This window comes from Pundamilia nyererei, unplaced genomic scaffold, assembly GCF_000239375.1.
Source record: "Pundamilia nyererei isolate P.nyererei 1_Seehausen unplaced genomic scaffold, PunNye1.0 scaffold00084, whole genome shotgun sequence".
In the NCBI taxonomy this organism is placed as follows: domain Eukaryota; kingdom Metazoa; phylum Chordata; class Actinopteri; order Cichliformes; family Cichlidae; genus Pundamilia; species Pundamilia nyererei.
Genome location: NW_005187485.1, coordinates 944,942 through 969,343, shown reverse-complemented (window position 1 = coordinate 969,343; position 24,402 = coordinate 944,942). Strand labels below are relative to the sequence as shown.

The 24,402-nt window shown below is 42.2% G+C and overlaps 1 protein-coding gene across 1 annotated transcript; it reads left to right on the top strand.

Annotated features, from left to right (window-relative positions):
- Positions 1–1,647: 1,647 nt before the first annotated feature.
- chn2 (chimerin 2) lies at positions 1,648–23,061 on the top strand. Its single transcript, XM_005738459.2, has 13 exons — positions 1,648–2,536; positions 9,315–9,353; positions 10,871–10,926; positions 12,572–12,603; positions 12,813–12,926; positions 13,078–13,348; positions 17,935–18,018; positions 18,982–19,066; positions 20,278–20,451; positions 20,641–20,718; positions 20,929–21,066; positions 21,161–21,266; positions 21,728–23,061. The coding sequence occupies exons 1-13, from the start codon at positions 2,488–2,490 to the stop codon at positions 21,897–21,899; spliced, it is 1,398 nt and encodes a 465-aa protein (XP_005738516.1). The 5' UTR covers positions 1,648–2,487; the 3' UTR covers positions 21,900–23,061.
- Positions 23,062–24,402: the final 1,341 nt, after the last annotated feature.

Here is a 24,402-nt window from a genome sequence, read left to right as displayed (position 1 = left end):
CTTCAGGGATTTTACTCTGTCCAGTACACATAGCATAAACCACTGTGGTTAAGTGACAACAGCTGCACTGGAGAAGCAACAACTCCCAGAAAGGGAATGGTTTTGTAGGTAGTGTCCCAATCCCTCCTGATTTTTTTTTTCTGTCAAGCTCTGGCAGATCTCCTCCTGGTCCTCCTCAAACAAAGGAGCAGTTAACAGTCCTGCTGTTGAAGCTGATGGTTCTGTACAGCACTCGTGTAACAGCTCGTGTCCTGGTTTCTCCTCAGGACTGTCGAGACTGCGCTGAGAGACACAGCAAACCTTCTGGTGAGGGCACATATGGATGTGTCATCCTGGAGGCGCTGGGCAACCTGTGCAACCTGAATGTGCTGCAGGCAACATTTCATGCTGACAAGGACACTGACAAAAAGAAAAACCGGGCACTCTCCAGGATATCTGCTGTCACTTTTACTTGGATAAGAGCAGATGAAATAATGGTTTATGTTTACTAAGTTAGTTGTATACCTAAAATTTATTTTATGCTGTAATATATAATATACTTAATTTTTTTGAGCACTGTATATTTAGCCTTTGCCAAGGAGGTGTTTTAACCTTCACATAGAAAAATAGCAATGCACTGGCCAGCTGGAAAAAGGTGAAGTGGAAACTAATTATCTGGTGTTTCTGGTGAACACAGATGCAAGTAATAAATCTTTGAATGAGCCTAACAGTACTGCAAACTTGGGCAACATTTAAAATAGGAGTAATAAGAACTCTGTTCTTCAGAACATTTTTAGTTTATCTGCTTTAAAGCATCAACAAATAGCTTGCACTCTATATTATTTGGTATCATGAAACAGGAATCCTTTGGGTTTGTTTCTCACTGACATCTGGAAAGTGCTTGGAGCTGATGTAAAGTGAAAGTGGCAGGCACCAGGGCTGATGTGATAGGTTGAGACAGCTGTCCATCAGATCTCAAACGGTTCTCACCTATTCCACAGCTGAGGGACTGAGCATTGTTTTAAATATAGTGATATTTTGCCTTTTGCTGAATTGAGACTCACTTACTTGGCGATCATTTCTGTGGAGGAGACCAAACCAGAGCTAAAAGATTTGAATATGGTGCTTAGACTCGTCGGTGTGTGAGCATCAGTCGGCTATTCTAGATGATACAATCAGTGTGTCAATAACCTGTAAACAAAATCACGCATTCTTTAACACTGATTGATGGTTGTGTTATTATTGTCCTGTTTCCACTATGAAGGGGAAAACTATTATTAATAAAACCAGTGATGGCTGCTCTCTGTTGTTCAAGCAATGGCACGTGACAGTGAGCCTGGCATGTATCGTGCCAAGGACAAGTATTCAAACACACAACTCTGAAACAATGATGGAAATCTCTTGTGTGTGTGAATGACTGATCCTTCTGCCTCCGATGCAGTGAAAAAAAGACGGTACAAGGAGCTGCTTGCAAAAGGTTTTTGGAAAGAGCTGATGGTGAGATTTTTTCTGAGGCGGTTGTAACGTCATTAACAATCTGCTTTTCTATCAATTTCCGGTGTGTTTTTATTGACTGTTTTGCTTATAGTACATAATTCTGTCTGCAGGTGCAGCCACACTGCACACACCCTGCTGTTGGGCAGAGGTCAGGGTGAAGTCGTGAGCATGTAACTGGTGGATGTGCAGAAGCTGTCAAAATAATACAAAATGTAAGCCAGTTGATCGTTTTCTCCATCGCTCTTTTTTTAACTGATAAAAACGTTCATTTCTTCGAGCGATATATATTTTTGCACCACCAGATGGCGCACAGACACCGGGCTCGCCACAGCTGTTTCATCAAAAATGAAAATAAGAACTGCCAGCTCTGGAATAATACAATTTGCCCATTTGTGCCTTTTCATGAATCAAACGAGTGTGATTTGAGGAAGAAAGTTCCGTCTGTTTGACATTCCGCAAGCGGAGCTGAGCTCTGCTGTTTTGGGCTTGTTTTTGCCTGTCAGGACTGCTTACATCTGGAAAACCTTGCTCCACAAAACTTTCACTTTAAGAAGGCGCGTCTAGGCTGCGGTGTGGTGTGTTTATTGCGATCCTTAAAGTGGCACATGGACGCCGTGGCTGGGCTCTGCATGGCACGACACTTTGCACCTACAGGTTCGGTCCATTGTGGGGAGGAAACGTTTTGACGAAACCGACCCACGGAGCACGTTCCTGTAGTCTTTTTCATCTTTCTCATTTATTTTTGGATCCACGGCACCCACGGTGTATGCTGCTGCGTGAACTCCTCGCCGAGGCGCGCAGCGAGGCGAAGGAAAGGATCAGCAGATTCAAACGGACGGACGGGGGTGGTGTTGGTGGGCTCGGGATCAAACAAGACATGAAATGATCACCAGTCAGGCGTCAAAGGTGAAGCACACTGGGGCGTGAGGGAAATGGAGGCACCGCCAGGGACGAGCTGCTGTGAGCCCACCTTGGCCAAACAGGACTAACCGAGTCGTGAAAGTGATTGGGATGGCAGCATCCAGCAACTCAAGCCTCTCAGGTTCATCTTTATCCTCTGGTAAGAGTTCAAATTCTCCCCAAACGAACAGACACAGAAGCTTTGCACTAAATAATAGAAATAATAATAGGATGGCATTTCCTCTTGAGAAGTTTCTAATGCTTTCGTTTGGCTTGAATCAAACTTTTCTCTTGTATACAACCCACGCATTATCTTAATCTCTATTAATCTGTCTCACAGATGCCTTTCATTAAACTTTCTCGAGGTGGCAGCTGTGATAATATAGAAAAAACCCTCTAAGTGGATGCAGCTGTGGAGGTACTGGGGTAAAAGGAAAGCCCTTCATGTGCACAAGGATTATAAGGTCGTGAGATGCAGTCAGTGTGACGCTTGGTTTTGGATGTTGTCCTTAACGTTGCCAATCATTTCCACAATTCCACTATTGACTTTCCACTTGGCTGTCTTCTGTGATTATCTTTGGCCTCCTTAGTCTACCATTTTCCAAAAATGCAACATCAACCAGGCTGAGGTGTTTTCTGATATTTTTTTTAATCTAATATGCCCAGTTGAGTGATTATAATACATCTCAGTTTGCAGAAAACTCCAGCCAAATCCCCTTTGCATAAACAATGGTATAGCTCAGTGATTAGCGCATATTATTTGTCATTTTTGTGTGCTTTGCTTTTCACAGAAGGAAAAGCAGAATGTTTGTCAGCAGCTGTTCAAATAAACCCTGAAAATGCAGTGGGAGCAGCAGAATGCTTTCTCTGCGCATAGTCCCTTGTGTGTTGATAAGGAGTAGCTCGTATTTGCCAGAGTATAAAGTACAACCTCCACTATCGCAGCACTGCTTGATGTGGAAGCCCCACCAAACAACCAGGGGCGAGCGTGTGTGACAGAGGGATGAGGCTGTTTGTAACGCTGAGCCTCCGCACGCGTGGTTTATGTTTGGACTATAAAATCACATCAAGAAAATGTGCAAAAAAGAGGGGAAAAAAGCTGCAGCAAAAAGTCAAATTCAGCATTGCTTTGGTGGATTTTCATTTAATTTATGGCAGGACGAGGACATTCCATCAAGTGTTTGTTTTACTTTCTCACTGTCTCTGCATCCTGACCACACAGCAGCGTCACATTTCCCAAGGTACTGCCCAGTGGGAGGGACAGACAGTCAAGCTGATATAGCCCAGGGTGACCACAGGCTTCACAAAGCATTATCTCATGTGTGCGTTTCAGAAATAAGTGGATTTATTGTTTGACCGCTGCTGCTTTAAGAGGAAAGTCTCTTCTTTCTGTGGCATTGGAGGGTTGTCATTACTGTTGGGCTCTCAATATAATTATCAGAGGTTACAAGCTGCACTGTTGCCAGGGATGGAGTGGTTGTCGCAAGGGTATTATTATTTTCGTGCAGAGCTCTTTGGCAGCCAGATGCAACATTTGAATAATCTTGTCTATGAGGCATATGACTGAAACATGAATCTCTGTGAAATTCCAGCTCCGTATTAGGTCTTCTGTTCTTGCTGCAAACAAAGTGCTTTGGTATATTTGGCTAAATCCATCATATTTGTAAATCTGCACAATCGAATTGTAACTGATGGCAATTTTTTTTTATTTTTAAGTAACAAAAAGAGGTAACTGGGTTGATTTGTTTCTTTACTTTCTGCAAAATATCTACAAAACCCAATACAATGGGGTATTAGATTGTATGCAAATCACCAAAAAGCATGTTGTAGACATTTTTGAACTGAATGTTGAATATATACAGCTGGAAGATAATAGCTATAGCCTCTATTCTTTGAAGTTGATTATAGCAATAGACAACCAAAATGATTGCCATAAGATTGCATTTATGTTGCAATCTCATCCTTTCCCTGGAAACATATCCTCTGGCTTTCTGTCTAAATCGGGGAGATTCCTACACATTCTTGGCGTGGTTAGGCATGGAAGCATGTAACTGTACCAGCAGCACACCAATTGGCAGACGGCTTCAGGAAATGAAGCTTTGAAAATGTTTTGTGAGGGCTACAGCATGAAAGTACCGTATGTCTTTAGATCCAGCCTTAAATGATAAAGTTGGTCAGGGAGGCAGACATGTCGCCATGCATTACAGACAGGCTGACTGTTAAGTGCGATCCTACACATTTCTTACAACATATCTCAACATATTTCTGTTACTTCTTTATTTTTCCTCATTTATTTGTTAATCTTTCAGGACTAGATTTGTGTCATGTTTTACTTGCATGTTTGCATTCACATTCTCCACAGCAGACTCAAAGAAATGTCAAAATCAGGTTACCAAATGATATTTTTCCTTGTTTAAACTCGCCTACACTTCTTTTTAACAGCCAGCTTTCCCTAAGGGTGTCTATGCCAGCAGCACACAAACACACTCCACAGAGAGAGAGACACTCTCCTACCTGTCACATGTTATTTGGTCAGCTAAGACTGTGTTGAGATACTTGTTTTGGATCACTGTAACACACAGATGGTCTCCCTGCTGCAGCTCTGATGTATCCCACTGACATGCTTGTGTGTGCAAGTATTTTTGTGAGGTACGCACACTTGGAGATCTTCTCCAGAATGTGTCGTTTCTTAATCCTCCTTATGCGTGTGGATAAATCTCAAACCTGTAACTAAAACTTCAAAGTGTTTTTTTTTTCCCCCACAAGTGGTCAACAGTAAAATTATTTTTCACAGTCACCTTTTGTTATGTTTATGAAACGGCCTTTTCTGATCATACATAAGCATCTTTACAGTCTTCACGAAGAACAGAAATAAGAATTTCTGTTCTCTTCATCTTTAGATGGTTAAAATGAGGAAAAATCAGATGGTATTTGAAACTGTAGAAGATATTCAAAGGACTTGAAATTAAAAGGACTCCTCCTGCCAGAACAAGACCTTGAAAGGTTTAAAAAAATAAACTAAAAGCAGTCGTGTACTGTTGGTCCATAATTTGCTTAAAAATCCCCACAATTTTTCTAGTCTGTACAATCAGCATGTGATTGAAGTCCGGTGAATAACTATTTTGGAATTACGGACGTTTTTATACACAGTGCCTAATTTTCAGAGGCCAGAAAACACCTAACAGAGCCCGAACAATACAAAAAAAATCTTTAGATAAACAGAACAAAGCTGAATTTTTAGCACAATGATGGTAATAAAAAGATATGAAGGAAAGAAACGGCTCATGATCCAAACTATACCACATCATCTGTCAAACATGGCAAAGGGAGTGTTATGGTTATGGGCATGTATGGCTGCCAGTGGAAGTGGGTCACTAGTGTTTATTGATGATATGACTGCTAACAGAAGCAGCAGGATTAATTATGAAGCATACAGGGCTGTACTCTCTGCTCAGATTCAGACAAATGCTGCAAAACTGACGGATCTTCACAGTGCAAATGAATAATGACCCAAAGCATAGTGTAAAAGCAGTAGAGTTTCTTATGGTAGAGAAATGGGATATTCTTCAATGACCTAGTCGATCACCTGATCTCAACCCGATAGAGCATGCATTTCAATCGCTGAAGACAAATCTGAAAGTAGAAAGACCTACAAACAAGCAGCAACTGAAGATGATGCAGTAAAGGCCTGTTGGAGCATCTCAAGGGAGGAACGATAACATTTGGTGATGTCTATTGGTTCCAGACTTTAGGCAATCAATGACTGCAAAGGATTTTCATTCAAGTGATTAAAATAATCCTTATATTCAAAATTGTTTTAATTTGTCCAGTTTCAGTTGAGCCTCTGAAAAATGGGGGACTGAATAAAAACAAAATGACTGTAATTCTTAACCAGTTAATGAAGGAAAGAAATCCTTGAATTAAAACTGAAAGTCTGCACTTCAGTCACATATCAATTGCTTGATTTAAAATCCACCGTAGTGGTGTCCCACAAATTTTGGGAGCTGACTATAAGCTGTAAAAAGGACTGCACAAATCAGATTTAAAGACATCTGCACGTACGATACAGTGACAGTGGGTCCCAGTTTCCAGTGAAATTACTGGCTCCATATTACCTCTGCAGATACGCCCCCAGATATGCAGCATTGCATTGCATGTTGGGAAACATCCCATCAGATGGTCAGGTATTGGTCTCATTTCTCCTTGTAATTGTAGTTTCTGTGTCACCTTCACTGTTGACAACAGCAGTGAGGATTGTGCACAGAAATCCTGTCTTAAAATACTCCAAAGTTGCTGTTGTCAGCCATGCGTTCAGTGTACATCAACACAAGTCATTGTTTTAGGCGCTGAAGTGGAATATTTCTTTTGCATTTTGCACAGACAGTAGAGCGGACGGTATCTCGGGGGATAAAACTCTTAGCTTGATCTTTATTCATCGCAAATTCTCTTTGTCATCGAAGCAAACACCCGCTGGTAATTATTTTATTGAATGCTTCTGACTTGGTGAGTAATGGAGGGCAACGCAATTAATAGCTGTTTCTTCGGGGGGGAAGAGCCCTCTGGCTGCTTCAGAATTTTAAAATTCTCCCTGATCATCGTCAGAGAGACGCCACACAAACTCTGAGCCACTTGGAAATTCTTTTTGATGTTCTGTGTGTGTGTGTGTGTGTGAGAGAGAGTGTGGGTGGGTGGGTAGGTATTTGCACATATGTGTATATTTGGGCAAGTGTCTGCCAGTGTTTGCATCTGAACCAGCACTTACGCGCTCCCTCTTTTGTAGCCAAAGCTGCTGCTCAATTCCAGGCCGAAATGCCATTCGTCATTATTAAGAATTAGATTGAAAAGAGAATATTTGGCAGCCCACCAGATGAAATCACATTCTTTAAATAAGCTGCAGTGGAATAAATCTTTCAGGCTGTTGCCAGTGCAGTACACAGTGACAAAGCGTCAGTGTTGAACAATACATTTTCCAAGGCAGCTTAGCCGCGCATCGGCAAATGGAGCCCGAAGGTTATTTGGTAGTGTTGGAAGGCAGACACTCTGTGAAGGGCTTCAGCAACAAAATTTATCGGGGTCGGGCTTGTTTGCCTTTTCTTTTTGTCATTGACATATTCAGCTGTTAATTGTGTGCACCTGTCTTGTTTGTGCCCTGTAATAAACAGAGCTCTTTGCACAGTGACTGTGCCGCAATGATGAGCTTTTTATTTTATTTGAAAATACTGCAACCAGCCTCCAGTCAAACTCATGCTGCCACCGCTCGCAGAGAAGCCAGCAGGAAGGAAGCGCCCTGACTGTCTGCTCTTCAAGTGCTGTCAGACACAAAAAAAATCAAAGAGGAACATAGAGATGTTAGTGGAACAGTTTTAACACAGATGCACTTCATATGACTAATGATTTTCAGTTTAGCTGCCTGGACCTCGGTGGCCATATCCAGCAAGTGCTCACTGGTTTTCATTATCTGATTCCCATCCCCATATGAGGTGTGTTTTATTACTTTCCTTCCTCGCCAGAGGGGTGTGGTGCGGATTTGCTGATGAGTACAAAGGAATGCTTTACATGTATCATCTGGGCGCAGTTGGGTAAATCTCTCTCTCTCTGGCACTGGGAGTGACATTGCTGGCTATTTTCTGCATTTGGAAGTCTAATCTGCCTATGTGATAGCTATAGGCCACCAGGACTGATATTGTATGACTGAGTCAGTGTCACAGTGTGCATGCTGAGCATACCAGGCATTCAGTAATTTTCAAACATGCAATTAATTGTTTCTTCTAAGGGAAGAAAATCTAATTCTTATGAGATTTTTAGCTGTAACTGGTGTCAAATTAGCATGTTTTAACTGACTGCAATTTAATAGATCGTGAAAATCTTCAGGTTTTTGTAATTACAACCTTGTAACACGATTAAAAAACCAAACAAACAAACGTTTGAGTTTGAAGGTTGAAGCTTGACACGACCTAAAAGTCCTCGCCAGGAGCGCTGATTGTTTGGGATCTTGCCAGACTGCTCTGCAAACACAGTCAAAAACAACAAAGGGATATTAATATTGACAAATCAGTTTCCACATCATGAAACTGATGTGTACAGTAACAAGTTGCTGTGCAAAAAACAAAACCAAACACTCCAAAAATGGATTTTGCACAAATGTATTAAGTTTTAATGTAACAAACTGTTTATGGGGACTATATCAGGAAAACTGAAAATATATACAGTACTATAGTGTAACGCCTACAGTGCTGTAGTGTGATTTCCCTTTTTGCTGTACAGTAAAAGAAAACCTGACGATGTATATTAGCCATTCTTATGATTACGGGTGTCAACGTTTTTTTTATTTTATTTTTATGACTTACCTTTGGCCACATTTTAATTCATTCTTTTCTCAGTAGGAGTAAACTCTGACTTGCTGCAGAGAATTTACTCCACCTTCTCTGAAACGTTTCCTGAGCTAATGTAACATCGTGCTCCATAATCACATAATCATATCTCAGCCACCACATTTCCCACGGGGATGTCTTGCTGTGTGTAGCAAGATTCAAATTGTATTTACTTCTGCTAATTTTGATTGGCGTGTTTGTAGTCTCACCGCAGGGCAGATGGGTGCTGTCGGGGACCTTGGTGGTTGTTAATATAGATCAGGTGCGTGCCGACACAATGTTTAGCAAGCGGACATCAGCGCGTACCGACTGTCCTTGAAGCGCAGACGTTGATTAGAATTGTATTCACTGGTGCGTCTCAAGAGGCAGCTGCGCAGCATGAATCCATATGCATAATTATAGCGGAGAGATAAACAACAGTGACATAACAGTGGTAAAGGGCGCACACTCATCCCACTGGGAAAAAGCTAGAAGTGGAGTTTTTGTAATGAGAGAAAACAGGAGAGTTTATTAACACAATCATGAGTTTGTGACAAAAGCCTGTTTTTGTATTTTTGTGTTTTGCAGACCCTGAGGATTATCAGCCACCCATATGGAAGTCTTATTGTGAGTAATTAATTCCCTTTATACACTGATTAGCAGTGCTTTCACCTAACTTTGCCTTTGGTGTGCTTCACCTTTTTTTTTCCTGCTCCACATTTCACACAGAAATGTTTTCTGTCCTTTGAAGAATTAGGTTTGGTTTAGCATAACAAAATTAGATGCACTGCAGGTTCCAAAAGGCCACGCACACACGCTTTAAAGGCACACACTGTGAACACACTCGCCTACTGAATTCATTCACACAAGCGCAAATGCAAAGCAGCCAATTCCTGATCTCTGAGTAAAATAGGTTACCAGCAGCTAGGAAAATAGGATTTTCTACCTGCTAAAGAGCCTCATTTAAAACGGGGTCCTCAGAACGCCCACTTCATTATGCAGTGTTTTTACCATGTGGGAGGAAACGGGTTGGCTTGTCAGAATAGAGGTAACACACTGATTGAAGCTGAGCTGAAATCGTCTCTGCTGGGGAAAATGTCTGTCCTACATTTTGCTTAACTAATTACAATTTATAGCTTTTTAAAATAACTTCCCCTGTAATTAAATGTCTAGTCTGCGTAATTTTACATTAATGCTGCTCCCGTCTGACTCCTCTCGTCCTATGTTGAGGTATTTTTGGATTCCCTCTGTCTTGGGAATGGATGATGTCCAGATCTTGCTGGTTGGCTTAAGTCAGCCTGACAAAACATGAAATTTCACAGTCAGGAGAGCCTTCCCCCTGCCTGGAGAATCTGCTGCGGTGAAGACTTAGCTCAGCCTCACACAGCACTTTCTTTAGCACTGCTTGCCAGTAGTGAGGACACTGGAGTGGAGCCGTCATCCACACACAAGGCTGCCAAACGATGGGACTGAGAGCATTAAAACAGGAAACATTTTTGTTTGTTTCATTTGTTTGTTGGCGATTTTGTGAAGTTTGCTTTGGTAAAAGGGAAAGTGCACTTCTAGACTCATAAAAAAATCATGGTTAGCTACTGATTCTGATTCTCTGTTTTGGCTGCTCACTTTTTTTTTAACAGCTAATTGAACGTGCTATTTCTGGGAGGCGGCTGAGATGTTTGTGCTCATTAAATCCCTGCCACAAATCTCTCATTTCCATTTTTCCCCCCGTTTCACTACTAACGCTAATAATAGGCTTGCACTTGCACCGCGTGTGTAAAAGTGTCTTTGTGTTTCAAAGTTGAAAGCAATCTATGGAGTTATAAGTGCACGTTAGGTAAACAGGTCCTAATTCACGCAAATGGATTTCAGATATATGGCCCTGTAAAACACTCACTGCTAAGCACTGCACACAAAAGCTAATGGCTCCTTATGTACCTGTTACTTCTGCTCTCTGAGCAGCGGTTAGAAGCTTCTTCCACAGGCTGCAGCCTATTAAGTGGAAATATGGCTTTACTCATAGCTGTTGTCCTTTGTGTAAATGCTGCACAGCACACTTTATTTCCTTCCTCTTAACTGTGTATTAACCACGCTTCTATTTGGTGGAAAACATGGAGCCTTCATCAATATGCATGTTTCTCTAACAGTGTACCAGCTACAGCAGGAAGCCCCAAGACCAAAGAGGATCACATGTCCTCAGGAGGTATGTGCAGCTTTGTGAACAACTGCATAGATGCTGAAAGGATCATAATCATATTTTTGTCACTGTAAATGTGAAAAACAATTCTTACCTCAGTGATAAATGATAAACACATTCAGTGCATTTAAATTAAGAAAAAGTCCAAATTTCTGAAACTGCTTGATTGCTCAGATAATTCACGTAGGCTTGCATTTGTATGGTTTAAAATTTCCAACGCACAGCAGCAGCGAAGCAACAATAAACGTTCTGATGCGAAACTAAGCCAGAATACAAGCAAAGCATGAATCCCATCTGTGATTGTATTCATTGTTTGTTTATTGCTGCCAAATGTCCGATATAACAATCGACCATATGGTCAGGCGCTGGAGCTAACTGACACAGTTATCGACACCATCAAATTCGAATTTATTATTTCTGAGTGTCTTTCCCTTCATGAGTCAGTCTACCACGCTACATGTACACCACTGCTCAGTTTTCACGCTCAGGTTTTTCCCGTGGAACACATTCGCTGACAAGTGATCGAGTCTGGCAGCTGGGAGCCAGACCACTCGGTAACCTGCGGGGAGCTGCTTGTTGAACCTCCCGCACCCAAAGTGTAACCATTTAAACTGCAAAATAAAAATTAAATAGGTGACGCTCCTTTCCTTAAAGGTTGTTTAGGAGCATTTTTTTCAGGGACTTTTTAAGGCAAAATTGAATGATATTTCCAAATCAATTACTATGTCGTCTTAGCTTGCACAGGGTTTGATTGTTCTCTCAATCCCGTGAATGAAAGGGCCGATTGAAGTGCTGCCATCACCTATAGTGCAGCTACAATTGCACATTTTATCCTATAAGAAACATCAAGATGTGTTACAAGTGTAGAAGAGAAATTCAAGATCAGGGGTGCTTTCGGAGGAGACTGCAGATTCGATCCCTTCAGTTATGTCAGGAAAGCTCATGGAGCAAGTTGCTCTACTTTTTACTTCCCTCGCAGAAAGATCTGTGAAATTTCTATTGTATAAGCGTACAGAAATGATGTGTGTCTCATCCTATTTTGAGTCTTGCCACACTTTGATGAGCTAAGAGAAGCCTGTGGGCTGCTATTACTAGATTAGTAGTTGTCCAGTAATTCACTACAAAATGATGTTTGACATATTACCAAATCCAATATCGTCATAGCTATTATCTATAAAAGATTACAGAAAGAAGGCCAGGAAAGAGGAAGAAAAAAAGAAGTCATGATTCACCGTGGCAGTGCTATAAAAGCTCAAATCTATGACATGGAAAAAACCCCTCTTGTGTTATTGCAGGCGATCACTATAGCGATATCTGTGGTTATATTTACATTCAAGATTAAAAATAGGTTTAGCCATATCTCTTGGGAGACTTGTAATACATAGACACTAACAGGCTTAATATAAATTTTTGCAGCTGGCCATCTATCACCAGCTGTTTTAGTGCTTTGCCTCCAATTCATCTCCACAGTGTGTGAGCTGAATTTGTGGCTTTGGTAGCTGTGAATAGACACGGGGTTACAGATGGTAATCTGTGCTGTGGTGTTGGGCCTTTTATCTTTCACACAGGCTGTAAGAACAATTTACAAAGCTATTTGATTGAGCTTTCATGTTATATTGCTGCAGCCAATATTTCTTCTTCTGGTTTACAGATGGAGAGCAGACCCAAATACTATGGCAGAGAGTGAGTGTAACTGAATTTCTTTCATCATTTCTATGTTGTTTTCCCCCTGCGACGCACAGTGAATGGTTTTCAGTCGTAGATTATAAGTGGGTGTGGATATGTATCTATTTGTTTGTCTTTTGATCAGCATTCAATATGTAAAACTTCATGAGTGAGGAGGAAATCACATTGCAGGACTTATATACTTTTTTTTTTTTTTTTAAAAATAGATTTCATGGCGTGATCTCTCGAGATTATGCTGATGAGCTGCTGGTGGGAACAGAGGGTGCTTACCTCATCAGGGAGAGCCAAAGACAGCCAGGGACATGCACCTTGGCCTTAAGGTAACAAATCCATCAATATGCAGCACCGAATCCCTGAGAGGTCTGCTCTACCAGCATCCCAACACTCACCGAGTCTCCACTTTGATCGCTTTTACTCACCCGCTCAACCTCTAAAACGTATCTACCGACTACATCCTCATTCTCCATCCAGGTTTGGACACCAGACCCTCAACTACCGATTGTTTTACGATGGGAAGCACTTTGTCGGGGAGAAGCGGTTTGAGTCGGTCCACGACCTTGTGACGGACGCCCTCATCACTCTTTACATCGAGACCAAGGCAGCAGAGTACATCGCCAAAATGACCACTAACCCCATCTACGAGCATCTTGGTTACACGTCGCTGCTCAAGGACAAAATGGTGCACAGACTGAGCCGTGGACGCACAGAACCACGCAGGGTCACCTTCCAGAGAGATGAAAAGGTGGGTTTTATGACTGGATGTTGTACTGCGCTCATCCAGTTTGTAACAAGTGTATACCATGTAGAGTAAATAGAAGTGTGTATGTGTGAGATTCTGATCCTAAAACACTATCAGGGTCTCTGAGTCATTCAGAAACTGTGGGCATTCAGACTCGGAAAGAATCTGAGTGACAAGAAGAATAAGAAATCCTACAACAAACTGTGTAGCTCCGCATCCCTTAATCAAAACATCTGGAATTACACGAAGAGTCAGAAACTTCTTAGAAGTTCCCCAAAGCTGAACTGAGCTCTACAAAATACCTTCAAAAACAATGTTTAACTGGGGGAATTTGTGCTGAGGGTGGTCCTGCCAAATATTTCTTTGTTTTGTGCTGCAGATTTTTGCATTTTGTGGATGTGGTACATGCGGTAACTGTAATTAGATTTTCTTTGAATTTTGCTTCTGTGGATTGACCTAAGCAAGCTAATTATTGACTCTTGGCTTGGGTAATATTCCAACAGGAAGGGAGCGGTGCAAAAGAAAACTTCTCCATTATATTGTTCACAATTCTGCATCCAAATGGTATAAAATACTAAAGAAGTATAGTAAATAACAAACAGACTTGTTTTCACTTTTTATTTTTTTCATCCAAATTATTTGGCTGCCCATAATCTTTCAAAACATCCACAACAAGCCAGCATTATTGCAAAGATTTAACGGGTTGCAGATTACAGTAGCTGGTATTTATCACCAGCACTGGGTAAATACTGGGGTTTTGATCCAGTTCCATACTACTTAACATTTCCAGTACATTTCCTGTAGAACGAGAGCATTCCTGAGAGGACACTTTGTCCTGTGAGTGAGACGTACATTATCCTTGCTGCCTCTGGGTGTGTTCACTGCTGCCATGCTTCATTGCCTTCACTGAAAGGTAATGATGACCAAGGGGACTGGGACTTTGCTCGGCCTGCCATCCATATCAGACACGTTGATCTTGGGTGAGACAGGTTTCACATTGTATTCGTTGGCACTCGCAAGCTGATGTCAGATTAAGGTCTGTAAATGATTTCTTAATCAGGATGAGGAATGTCTGCCTTCTTCATGTTGTTGTTTTTTTTTTAAAGTGTCCTTCCACTAGGTGGCAATCTGAACTTAGTTCTTGTGCCTTTTTTAAGAGGTGATGGCAGTCAGAGTCACAGCCGAGCTTTAATGTTTACATTTATTTACTATTTTTATATTGCTTGCTGTTTTGCTGTGAGCGCGTGAGCTGTATCGTTAATGTGTCTCTCAGCTTTGATTTATTCTGGGATGTTTTGTCTTGAAAATGTCAGCTTCTAGTTCATCACTCAGCAACAGGCAGATGGCAGCCTGTCAGGAGGACCATCATTGCTGTGTTAACATCATCAGTCTTGAGTTCGATTTCTGTAACGCGAGAGCATTAATGCAAGCATTGGCTGCTGGTCAGCGAGTAGTCCATTGACTTATTGCTGTTTTAAATAAACTTTGACAGATACGGCTACACCGAGAACTCCTCTAAGACGTGCAGACACGTCTGCATCTGCATGAAAGGCAGCGCTTCATTGAAAAGTGTCCCTCGTGTGTTCGATCCACAGCCTGATTTTTAGGTTTGAATGACTGTGGACTGCATTCTGTAATAAGCATCCCATTTGGCAAGTAAAACTGGAGCATGTCTCTAGCTAAATGTCAGATTTTCAGCTATCTGTGTGTCTTTGAAAAACTGACTATGCATTCCTCCTGCCAAGTATCTCAGCCGGTGACAGCTGTGATAATGGCAGACTTTGTCAGGCACCGTTTGAAAACCACCTGCCAGTCTCTTCTCACAGAGAGACTGTCTTCTGTCGGCTCAAATATTCCGCGTCTGAGAAGCAGAGACCTGACCCGATGGCTTGAATCTGTGGTCGCTTTTAAACTTTGTGTTTACCAATTACACAGCTCCACCCCGAGGCCTTTAACAGCCACAGAAGCTTCACTGTACACTCAAAATTCACGCGTGTTTACTCGGTGTCGGGTTGACACCTATGTAATACCGTAACTGTGAATGCTTGTGTAATTAAAACCCTCTCACAAGGTGAAAGGGGGCACTTGAGTGAGCCATCACTCTCCTGAGTTTCTTTGCGTGTGCAGGAATTTACTCAGTGACTAAAGCCTCTCTAAAGCCACATTGCTCCTGATGCTCACCACACTGGTTTAATCTCAGTGGCGCTCTCAACAAGCTGCCCTGCGTGCGTGCCCAAGAAAGATTTTCAAAGGTTTCGCCATGTTTTTTTTGTTTTTTGTTTTTTTGTTTTGTTTATTTGTTTGTGTTTTAGGATAATTACCTGTTTGCTCTGCTATAAAAAAAATGCAAAAACAACTATTTATGTCTCTTTAGTTGCAAACTGTCAAAACGCTACTTAAACAGTATTTTTATGTGGTACTTTTCCAGAGTGTGATAGATGCATGTTCGGTGGTCCTAGCCCAGACAAAAGTGACAGTTTCCTCCATTTTCAGTATCTTTCAATACTGTGTCCTTCACAGTATGCCTATTTTTCCATTTGTTAGAGCAGTTTTGTTTTAGTCCCCTTTGTCTCACTGTGCCAGTGTCCACTGTGCTGTTTTCCTACAACTCCAATCATAACTGAGTTCACTCAGCTGCATTCTCACAAAAGTCCTGAGGGGAATAAAAGAGCCAAACTGCTGAAAAGAATGCAGAGCTTGTTGTGGGACCACCTTTTGTGTCCTTTCTTCCAAGCTCTTCTTTAAGAGACAAGAAGCCATCTGCCTGCAGACAAAGAGCACAACCCTTGTCTCCCCCTCCCTTCCCCTGCCTCTCCTCTCCTCCCCTCTGCGCGGCTAAAATATCACGGAGTGGTCTATTCCTCATCTGTCTATACAGACTTAGCTGCAGAGTTAAATTGTACCGTATGGTATGCGTAGGTTTGAAAGAATGCTTGTCACAGTGACAAATTTCTTCACCTGTCTTGTCCCTCTTACAGCTAAGGCCTAGTTTACCCAACAGATATCAGAGACATAAAGGAAAAAGCTGGTACACAACATGTCCACTGCCTTCCCCCTCCCTTGTGCTTCTCTGTCTGTCAGCCTAGCTTCCTACCCCTTCATTTTATCTCAGTTTTGCAGTTACCCTTTGGGTCTTTTGCTCTCTGCCTCACCACTCTGCTTTTGCACCAGCTCTTTATCTCACAAATCCAGTGCCTACGGGCTTTCCGACCTTTGCAGTAGCTTAATAAATCACTTTTTTAATGATGTCATCCAATAGATGGACTGATCTGTTTTGTAACCTGGAAGCTGCTGGACATGAAGTCTTGCTGATGTTTATTCGGAATGTCATGTGATGTGTCGTTTGTGTGCAATACCTCGTTTTAGAAATTGTGACAATTGGAAGCAAGTCTCGTGGTGCTGTTTACTGGCTAATAACAAGCACAGCTAATGGGGACAAATTCAGCATGAACATGGCAACAACCCCCCGCCGGCAAAAAAGACGCTGCTGCAGACCTGCAAATGAGCTTCCTATGGGATTTTGCTTGGATTTGGGCACTCCTGGATTATTCCCTGTGTAAGGATTATTACAGTAATCCCTGTGAATACCAGTTAATGGTCTAGCTCTGCTGGTCTTCTGACACAAGTGATTGTCACAGACTGGAGTAGTCAGGGCAGTATAGTCAGGGCAGTGCATTCCGGGTGTCTGGAAGATCTAGTTTGGATTGCTGTGTGGGGAATTCCACCAGCTGACAGACACAGCTAGAGGTCAAGATCTGTTTGAGTTATGACAACACAGCCTCAGCTCTGACAAGGCTGACAATCTTGGGTCTGTCTCTGAGCAGGCGAGTGACCTGTTTAAAGGATCCAGTGCTGAGTGAGAGCTGCTGGCAGTGAAGTATTATCTGCAGTTAAGTGAAGTGGAGTGTGTCCGGAAGGCACTGTGCTAATGGGAGTGTGCTCAGTGCTATAAAGAGGGCTTCTGCACTATTGATCCTGCTTTAGAGAGCTGTTGAGCTGTGTGAAGTGGTCCTGACAGCACCCGGCTGCCCTCACTCTCAACCTTCTAGCCCCTGCCCATCTAGGACCCTGCTCTATCTCTCGCTCTCTCCCTTTTCCTCCCTCTCTCTTTCTCTCCCTCTTTCTGGGTGTGTGAAAGAGGACCATTGTGCAAGGCACACTCCTGCCCTCAGGCCGCCCACTACCAGTCCTCTTCCCACTGCTGCTCTTGCTTACTGCTGCCACTGGATTCAGATCAGATGCAGAGTCGAGGCTGCGCTGGCTGTCATCAGTCGCCCTCCTGGGTCACAGGGGAGTGGAGTGTAGCTGCTGCCTCTGCTTTGGACAGTTGCCGACAGCGTTTGCTGCACAGCACTCAGGGATCCCCTTCACACCTTCCCTCAGAGGAATTGGAGAGTCTCTGGGAGCCCGATCAGTCAAGCATGGAAGCTGAAGAAAACATAGGTTTAGCAGCCGAGCTGATTACCCACAAGGCTAAGAGACAGGAGAGGAAGCGCCAGGAGCTGCTGGCTTTGGCTCTGGGAGTCAAGCTGGGGAGCAAGGGGACTCTCCTGTGGAAGCCTATTAAACTGTTGGCCTCTTGTCCTCAGATCTCTTCACCTCTGGTGCGACGGAGTGCCTTGAAAGATACGCCGGAGAAGCAGTGCTCCTATGAAAAGATCCACAACTTCAAGGTGAGCAATTTCTTCTTAGACACAAGGAATGAAATGAGTCAAAGTGTCAGCTGCTGACAACATTGTTAACATTTCTCCTAAATGACTATTCATTTATTTTGTAGTAGCTCACTTTTGTTTTTCCTTTGGTTAAGCAACTCTTTAGCGAGATGCATCTCCAGATCCGCAGATGTGTTTGGATCACAGACCACAGTGTGTGTGTGTGTGTGTGTTGCTGTTTTGATGAGAACACATGCAGCTGACACCCATATGCATTGAGGGGAACTAATGGATACCACAACCCATTAACAACAGAACACATTGATTAGCATTGATTTAAAAGCTCTTAGATCTGTTTTTGTTTTAAGCTTCTGATTTTCTAAAAAAGTAAAAAATAAAAAGTGTTAGACTTGCATGCAAGTGCAAGAGTTATGGCTCTCTTAATACACAAATGAGAACTTGGACATACTTGCCTCTGGGCACCTTAAAATTCTTGCAGTGGTGTCTTGGGTTTCAGTTAAGAGGTGAGCTACAGTGATCCCCAGCTTTTTGTTTGCTTTGTCTTTGAAAACCGAACAAAAACTATCCACTCACCACCTGTCATGTGCCCTCTGCACTCATTAATCCACTCCTACCTATTCAAAGTAACAATGAAGGTGTGTTCAAGTGCACATCAGTGTAACTCCATTTGCCACCTTATCCTTGTTCTTACCATAGGCGTACATCTGTTATTTTGACTTTCAGGCTTGCCTCTGTGCTTCCCCGCATGTATCCGATTGCTCAGGACAGATGCCAGACGCGCTGTAGTAAATCCTTTAATCTGCCTCGTGTATACAAATGCGCTCATTTGGTGCAGAGTTCCATCCAGTATGGCTTGGCATCACAGTGTAATCCAGCGCATCAAAGGTGGAGAGGTCTCCTGTGTGAACTGGTCATTGACGTGTGTGTGTGTGTGTGTGTGTGTGTGTGTGTGTGTCTTCCCAGGTACATACCTTTCGAGGGCCGCACTGGTGCGAATACTGTGCTAACTTCATGTGGGGCCTCATTGCACAGGGAGTCCGCTGCTCAGGTACTCTATGCACTTCAACATAAAATGTTGCATGTGGTAGACTGTTTGAAAATATCCTGTCCCGTAAGTCGGATTACACGAGGCATTATAAGATCTGCGTCTTCTCACGGATGTTTGAGTAATTTAGCGTGGTGGTGGTGGTGGTGGTGTTATGTATTTTCCCTGTTACATCTGTGGCAAACAAGATGACATCGTCCTGTTGCTGGCTCATCAAAAGACATTTAAACACAGTGAGGAACAGACATCTTTATAGAATCACAGCTTTAACTGTTATCACTCCTTCTGAGCACTCCACTCACTAATATTTTGTACCACTCCCACCAAATAATTCTAATAAATGTTATTCCACAGCACTCCGTAGCTGCTTAATAACTGCCACTGTCCAAACTAATTCATGCTGATAGAATTTATATCCAAATGTAGGTTATGTCAACAGTAAATGCTACAGATAACCTATGACATATAAAACTCGGGTCAAACACAGGCTGTGTCGCTGTTGTCCAAATATAGCAGCATAACTGCAGGTTTTCAGGGCCTCCACGGGGTTGTTTTCTTGCACAGACGCAATCCTGGGGCTGATGTGCGCTCTTGTGGACTCGGTTGCTCTCTCCCTAAACAGAGAGTTTGTTGTTTAGACATTTGCCATGCTGATAAGCCAGAGGCAAACGGCGGTATCATCAGACACCTCATGTGCTATGGGAAGCAGGAGAGACTTCTTTGTCTCTCTCTCTGTCCCTCAGTTCTCTGCTTATCTCCTCCAACACTGACTGAGAACGAGGACCCCAATCAGCCGACCGGCGTTAACGCTGCTCAAACAAGTTTGTGATGAACGATTTCAGAGTAACATCCCCCAACCTCCCCCACACCCCCACGCCGCCTGGTCTACGAGTACCACTCCTTCAAAAACCTTTATTTCAAGCTGTGCTGCCACACAAGCAGGCATTACTTTTTACACACACTGCTTTTGCCAGCTGTCCAGCACAATCCACGTGACCGAAACTACAACAAGAGCCCCCCGCCAGTGCTGCCTTGTCCGCTGATATCCACCGTTGGCGCAGTACACCGAGACAGCTTAACAGCAGCTGCACTGTCTGACAGTGCAGTTTATCAGTGACTCTGGGAAACCTTTTCAAACTGCTTTCTTAAGCCTGGGATGATGGTTGTGTTATCGTCTCTCTCTCTCTCTTTTTATCTCACTTTTGCTCTGCTAGACTGTGGGCTGAATGTACACAAACAGTGCTCCAAGCTTGTTCCCAGCGACTGCCAGCCGGACCTGCGCAGGATAAAGAAAGTGTTTAGCTGTGACCTCACGACACTTGTCAAAGCTCACAACACAACGCGGCCCATGGTGGTGGACATGTGTATTCGAGAAATAGAACTCAGAGGTAGATCCATCACTTATTACTGGTAAAGGAAAGTAGAATACACAGTTATTTCTATTCCTTTACTCGTTTGTAATGTTTAGAAATGCCATTGATCCCTTTTTGTACAAAAGACGCCTGCATTTTCTTTGATTCATTTTTATGTTTTTGTGACAAAGAAACAGACACAAACCTTCCAATTTTCTCTTGCAGGTATGAAATCCGAAGGTCTCTACAGGGTGTCTGGCTTCTCCGAGCACATTGAGGATGTGAGGCTTGCTTTTGATCGAGGTTTGTTGACAGTGAATTCCTTTGCTCTATGCTCTGGGTTTTAGTTAAGAGGTTCGAACCTTTGAGTAAAGTGTTTCAGCTGCAGAGGAGCATGATACAGTGCTGTATTTTATTTTGGAGATGGCAAAGGAAACCTACAGCAATGATTTTGTATTTTGGACAAATACAAAATGGCATCTTAGTCATATATTTTCTGTTTTGTGTCAACAGATGGCGAGAAGGCTGACATCAGTGCCAGTGCCTATGCAGACATTAACATAATTGCTGGTGCTTTGAAGCTTTACTTTAGAGACCTCCCCATTCCAGTCATTACATTTGACTTGTACTCCAAATTTATTCAAGCTGCAAGTATGAGTGCTTTGCTTTTGCTATTCCGCACCATTACTGTGTTAGTACTTCTCTGCAGGGCTCTGATACTAATCATTTTACTAATGTGATGCAGAACTTCCAAATGCTGAATCCCGACTGGAGGCTATTCACGAAGGTTTGCTGCAGCTCCCTCCAGCCCACTATGAGACCTTACGCTACCTGATGGCTCACCTCAAGAGGTAACTTCGCCGACTAATCAGTTATGCTGTTGCAAAACTGACAAAAAGACAAGCTGTGATTGGATGACACTGGGTTTCTTCGTAACCATGAATATGGGTACTGTAGGTTGTTTTGAGTCAATCCTACATACCTGTAAAGATGCTCCACAGAACAAACTGTGTATTAACCTGCAACTGAAAATAGTCCCCAGTAAATGCACTATTTACATAGGTTTATAAAGATTTGTTGAAAACTACAGTGTCTGCCTAAGATTCAGACTTTTTTTTTTCCGTCAAGCTAATCTGTCCACTAGCTTCCTAGCTACTGCAGGAACCCCTCCTCCCACAAGGTTCATGTGCCCTGGCTGGAGACACTGAATGAACACATGGCTCAAAATAAAAACATGTCAAAACAACACTCGTCTGGATGCTTCATAAATCTGTTCCCTGTGCAAACTTGATTTTTTTTTCTTATTTTACAGGGTGACAATGTTTGAAAAGTACAACTTAATGAATGCTGAAAACCTGGGGATTGTCTTCGGTCCAACTCTTATGCAGCCGCCGGAGCAGAACGCCTTGACAACCCTGAATGACATGAGGCAGCAGAAGCTAGTGGTGCAGCTTATAATAGAGCATGAAGATGTATTATTCTAAGGAGCGAGGCGTCCGCCCATTACAAAAGAAGAGAAGGACAACTATTTATTCTATCAGAGGAAATTCAAGCCACCTTAATTCTAGTGAAGAGTCTGAATTCATTGTCGCATGACAGTTTCACTTTGTCGGTTTTAGTGTTGACATCGTCTTGTTACTGTAAGTTTCGGGTCTCTACGCTCAGCCAAGACCATCATTTAGATATTAGGAAAGGATCCTGTGTTTCTAACTACCTACAGTGCAGTTCCCTCCTCTGTTTAATTTGAAGACTGTCACTACCTGGTGTAGACTCAGTCATAATGACAGTGCTGTGTGAAATCTGCTCTGGGCACATTGTCAGTCAGTGAAAGCTGTGTAAACTAAGCCTCACAGATCAGCCAAGTTAATGTTTCTAACATGACGTGTGCATATGTTGTACTGTTTGCGAGAATGCTGGTTTAAAAATGGGATAAAACAATGCAGATCCTGTCATTGTACATAAAATCAGATCATCCAATGATCGATATTTTGACTCTGTGTACAAACAAAGAGAAATGATAAGAAATGAGACAATTGGGCGCTCATAAAGCACTTTTTTGCAACGTGTGTATAGATTTATTTTGTACAGATGTTTATTTTTGTGTTTCTGCATTGTTCTTTGTCACAAATAATATATTCTGTCGGGGGCCGGTTGTTTGTGGACTTGTTTGTGTCGATGCAAAAACGGTCCTCGAAAGAAGAGTACTGTCAGAAAAAGCAAACGTGCGTGGGTGCACCATTTCGACTTTCAGTGTATTCAGTGTTATGTGAGGAATACACATGTGGATTAAACACTGGTCATTTATTCATGTCCTATTGAAGACTGCAACAGATGAGCAGAGCTCCTCTGTATACATGCCGGTTGCTCATGTTGCAGTGTTTCAGTATTTCATGCTGTAATTTGGAGTATTTTCAATAATGATCTGTTTTTTTTCTTCTTCTTTTTTTATTGCCAGTAACATTGCTCTGTGCAGCTTGAGTTGCAGTTTGCTTAACTGTCATACTAAAGCTGTGCCGGGCGTGTTTCTTTCACACTTGGTTCGATTGAATCCTTTCTACAAATCCATTTTATCAAATTGTATTTTTGTGACAGTTGATAATGTAATTTATGAAATGATGATGATTTATTAAAGGTTTTAAAGCTTGAGTTTGAAATGGGGTGAGCTGCTGCAGTTTTGTGTTTTATAGGGATAGTCTGCACTTCAGTAATTTGCAGTAGAAGTGGTTCAGGCAGAGTGAAGGCCCAGCCCTGTTGCTAGTGATGATTGCTTATATCCTGAAGCGCAGTGATTGGAAGAGCTTTTTAAAAAAAATCTCGGTTAACCAGTAATGCTACAGTGTCTTAACATTTAACCTCATTCTTGCTACATAACCCTCCCACTGATCCACTTTTACCTGTAGGTGTGTTCAGCAGGGTGGAATTTTTCTGCAGTGAGGGGGAAAAAACAGTCGTTCTCTTTGTGAGAAAGGACATAGTTGCACCACAGTGTTCACTTCCTGTTTGGTTGCTTAAATTCTCTCTCTGGCTTCAGAGCATATCACTGGTTCATGGCAGCATTTTATTTAACTGGAACTACATTTTAGCAGGAAATTATTGCTATAAAAATATATCGTTAATCCATCACAGTTTATCTAGGTCATTATTTGTAAGATTATTAAGCGATTAGTTATAAACATCTAAAAAATTGTGGCGTAAATTACTTGCGCTTTATTCATGTATCCTGGAAAGCTTTCTGCACAGTATCATCAGATAACTTCTGGAGCCGTTGAAGCTTAGATTTACTGACAAGATATATGCCGATTTGATCCGTGCTAAGCCAAAATGACAGCACTGACAATAATTAGTGACTTCTTTCATCTGTGAAGTATTGTTCTGCTGCATAACAGATTGCAACTTAATATTACCAGCCTGCTGAATCATCCCTAAACTAAACTTCTGCTCAACATCCTGTATGGCTTAAATATCCTGCAAATGCAGTGTTCCATACTGTGATACTCCATACCCACCATCATATCCAGGCCACACTGTCAAGTTAACTAGTTTAGTAACAGTGGCCGCACTTACTGTCTGCTTCTTAATGACAGCCGGATTTTGTGTATATATGATTAAATATACACTGATAAGTGCTGTTGTATACTTAGGATTGAAGAAACACTAAAACACATTTTAGGCCTCAGCGCTGAAAGAAAATCAGTACTGTGGATGCCACTAATATAACATGATAGTTATTGAAAGCTTAGTAAATATAAATGAACTGGAAAAATATGAAGAGATAAAATTATTTTAGCCTCACCACATGGAATATTTATATCCATCATTATAAGTGGCTCAAACTGCATTGCAACTGTCTGATGATTTTCTCTCGACAGTAAGCAGTGCTATATGGGACTGTACTGCTGCATTCTCATTTGGGTAATTAGGCAGCCAACATAGAAACTCAGGGAGAACGCTGGCTTTGTTATTTGGAAAGATTAAAGAGTTGCAAGC

Coding starts and splice junctions, on each gene's coding strand:
- chn2 (XM_005738459.2), top strand. CDS start 2,488: ATGGCAGCATCCAGCAACTCAAGCCTCTCAGGTTCATCTTTATCCTCT. Junction 13,349..17,934: donor CCTTCCAGAGAGATGAAAAG/GTGGGTTTTATG, acceptor TCTTGTCCTCAG/ATCTCTTCACCTCTGGTGCG. Junction 18,019..18,981: donor AAAAGATCCACAACTTCAAG/GTGAGCAATTTC, acceptor GTGTCTTCCCAG/GTACATACCTTTCGAGGGCC.